Raw genomic sequence first — 3,597 nt, forward strand, 5'->3', positions numbered from 1 at the left:
GGCAGGGACCCCCGGGAAGGGCGCAGGCTCCGGGCAGGGACCCCCGGGAAGGGCGCAGGCTCCGGGCAGGGACCCCCGGGAAGGGCAGGAGGCGAGTGCTGCGTGTTGCTGCCAGGCGGGGGCCACGCGTTCCCGGAACTCCGGACGCCCTATGGATGCCACGGCTCAGAACCGTCTTATTTACAATAATGAAAAATACCCGACATGCTGTGAAAGAAATGAGAGGACGTTCCCCTCGTGTATTCATTCGTCATTTATTTGTGTGGGACCCCGGCTCCCCGCAGCCTCCACCCCTCCCCCGTCCTGCTTTCAGCTCCCTCCGAAGAGGTCCCGGGTCAGGGGCTGCAGCCGGGTCCCAGTGCGTCGGCCCAGCTCGTCCAGCACCGCCTTCTCCTTCTGGAACATCTGGAAGGAAGGAAGCGCGCTGGGCCCTCCCCAGGGAAGGGGTCCGCGCCCCACTCTCAGGGGTCGCCTCCTCGGGACGCCCCTCCCACAGGGTTTGGGGGAACCTGGCCGCCTGCGCGGCTCCAGCTCAGGCTGAAGGGCGGGACCCGCCTCCTGGCATCTTAACCAGGACCTGAGCTCAGCGAGTGCCCGAACCGCCACAGGCTGGGAGAAGAAGCGGGGCTGCAAGAGGGAAGGAGAGCGCGGGAGGGGGGAGGAGGGCTCACTGCAGCCTCCGCCTCCTGGGTTCAAGCGATTCTCCTGCCTCAGCCTCCTGAGTAGCTGGGATTACAGGCGCCCGCCACCACACCCGGCTAATTATAGTATTTTTAGTAGAGACGGGGTTTCACCATGTTGGCCAGGCTGGTCCCGAACTCCTGACCTCAGTCAGGAGTGATCTGCCCTCCTTGGTCTCCCAAAGTGCTGGGATTACAGGAGTGAGCCACTGCCTCCAGCCAACTTTTTCTTTTTTTAATGAAAAAGGTTTTTCATGACTTTCACAGAAGCGGATGGTTTTCTCCCCAACACTGGATTGTGTGCGTGTTAACCATGTGGACGGGAGCCTGCGTGGGCCTCTGTAGAGGGAGCGCCTGGGCCTGGAGGAAACCAACCTTGAACTCACTTGGTGCAGAGCTCCCACCCCCGCCCCGGGTCTGGCCTAGTCTCTAGCTGACTGGACGTTTTGACCAAGCGCCACTTGCTAGTGTCAGCTGTAGCTCTCGGCCTCTGCACACAGACCGCTTTCCTTAGTGAACACATTCAGCTGGAAGTATCTGGGGAGCCTGGTGTTGAAAGCAAGCATCTGTGAGTCCTTTTTCCAAGGGCAGGTCTGAGGTCCAGTTACTGTGGGGGTGGTCAGGATGAAGGGTGGGGGCTGGCAGGGGCCTGGGCCAGCCTCTTTCCCCCACACACCCCCTGGGGAGCGGGAGGATGGGCTCCTTACCTGTTGCCACTCTGCCTCAGTGCTGTGTGTGAAGCCCAGCAAGTGACAGAGTCCGTGGGTGGCCGTCACCTGTCAGAATAATTTCAAACCGGCTCAGAGGATGACCTCACAGGAAGCTGCCCCTTCAGGGACACCCCAGGGCCACAGGCTGCTCTTGGTACATGGCTGCAGGACCCCAGGGTTGCTGTGAGACCGAATTACAGGCACTCAGCCTCAGTTCCCTTCCATCTAAAATAGAAAGCAGGCAAGCCCCTTTCAGACTCTTCAGTCAATGTGGATGGCTGTTTGGGCCAGCACTGTGCTGGGGAGGGGCCCCCAGGACGGAGCTGTGCAGCCACAGGAGTCATGGACAAGGGGGGTGGATTATGAAGAAGTGAGGAGGGGTGGGTGCCGCGGGGTTGGGGAGTAGTGGGGCACTGGCTGGGGTGGCCTCCCTGCCCTAAGAGGGATGAGGCAAGGGCACAGTCCACACCCCAGGCCCAACCCCCATGAGGGGCAGTGCCCCAATTAGACGGCGGGGCCTCCAGCGGCTCCTGATTCTACTGAACACTCTGGGTAGAGCTTTGGTGCACAGGGAGTGGAGAAGAGGTATGAAGGCACAGGGGAAGGAGGTGTAGCTGCTGGTGACTCAGGAAGACCCACAGTTACCATGTCCTCCTGGAGACAGGGCTGGATTAAAGCCCACAGGGGAGGGGCACCCAGATGGAGCCCAGAGCTGGGGGAGGAGGAGGAAGAGGAGGGCGGGCCTGCGGACCCTGAGCAGGCACAGCACCAAGGGGGCTTATGGAGCCACATGGGCCACAAGGGTAGCACTCCCTGGGGTTTGGGTGGAGGGAGGAGGGAGACCTGGGAGGTGGGTATCCTGGGGGCCGGTGTGAGGTGCCTGGAGACATGAAGGACAAAGTGGGGTAGATGGAGGGTGCAGCTGAGAGCCAGCCCTGAGCAGAGCTGGCCTGGCCTGTGGCCATGATGATGGGGTCCTGGGATGGTGGGCTGGCCCTCCATTCAGGTTAATAGGGAGTCCCACGGAGAGGGCTCTGGGCCCGAGGAAGAAATGCCAGGGGCAGACCAGGGAACAGAATCTTAGGAGGTTTGGGGAAAATGGAAGCACATGTCCACATCCTCCCTACAGCTGCTGGCCACAGAGATCCCAGGGCTGAAACTCGGGCTGGGCCACTTCCTGTCACTCTCAGAAGCTTCCTCTTCGCCAGCAGGGTATGTGTGGCGGGCACGTCCCACCCAGGTCTGGAAGGAGCAGTTGGGGCCTGGCCCAGGTTCCTGTGTGGCCGTCCCAGCCTTTCACGCTGGGTCTGGCTGGGAAGCTCTGCTTCAAGCCACACGGATGCACTTGGATCCCCAAGGACGACTCAGGGCATGGCTGTTCAGTCAAAGGAGGCCAAGTCAAGTATGATTCACTCATACATGGCTTTTCAGAATACCTTTTGGTTTTTTTTTTTTTTGGCATCAAGCTGCTGAAACCACCTGTGCAAAGATGATGACAGAGAAGTCTGGCGTGGCTGACTCCATCTCAGTCCTGGGCACAGGCCAAGCTAACCACAGGAGGAATTTAATCTAGAGTTTAACTTGCGTGGCTGACTCCACCTCACTTCTAGTCTCACAGGTTGGCTGTCCCCACTCAGTCCTGGGTACAGGCCAAGTTAACTATGGGAGGAATTTAATCTAGAGTTTAACTTTAAATCAGGAATAGTAATCATCCCTCCCTAAAACGAATCCCCTCCTTGCTCAGGACTGAAACCACCTCTGTAAAGCTAGTGAAGGGCCACAAGATTAGGATAATGGGAGGGGCCTGAATTCTGCTCAGATGTAGGTGTCCTGAAGAGAACCAGCCAGCAGGTCTTGCTTCCCCAGCTTGCCTTGCTATAATTCCTTGCTGCTCAGGAGTCATGCAGCCAGAGGTCACAAGATTTGTGACTGCCCCAATTGCTCCCCAATAAGATAACGTCAATAGTAGAACCTAAGAATGGTCTTTTGGGATGTTTTTCAGACTTTTGAGTTCTGGCAACCTACAGACTCCACCTGGACCTGAGACTTATGACTCAGCTGATCCTGTGGCTCCACCCAGAGGTGGAATCAGTGGACAAAAATCATTTATAGGCCGGGCGCGGTGGCTGAAGCCTGTAATCCCAGCACTTTGGGAGGCCGAGACGGGCGGATCACAAGGTCAGGAGATCGAGACCATCCTGGCTAAC

The 3,597-nt window shown here is 58.4% G+C and overlaps 1 protein-coding gene across 14 annotated transcripts in view; it reads right to left on the reverse strand.

Moving 5' to 3' along the window:
• Positions 1 to 210: 210 nt before the first annotated feature.
• Positions 211 to 3,597, reverse strand: part of YBEY (ybeY metalloendoribonuclease) — a 9,548-nt gene continuing 6,161 nt past the window's right edge. For 6 of the 14 annotated variants that reach the window (XM_023194514.2, XM_023194513.2, XM_023194510.2 and 3 more), the window contains one exon: positions 813 to 1,456. In XM_023194514.2, the coding sequence (XP_023050282.1) occupies positions 1,151 to 1,456 (306 nt within the window). In that variant the 3' untranslated portion in view covers positions 813 to 1,150. Of the gene's footprint in view, positions 406 to 812; positions 1,457 to 3,597 lie in introns of those variants that run through there. The other 8 variants (XM_023194522.2, XM_023194515.2, XM_023194516.1 and 5 more) reach the window with 3 other exon arrangements.

This window comes from Piliocolobus tephrosceles, chromosome 19 (assembly GCF_002776525.5).
Source record: "Piliocolobus tephrosceles isolate RC106 chromosome 19, ASM277652v3, whole genome shotgun sequence".
Taxonomy (NCBI): Eukaryota; Metazoa; Chordata; class Mammalia; order Primates; family Cercopithecidae; genus Piliocolobus; species Piliocolobus tephrosceles.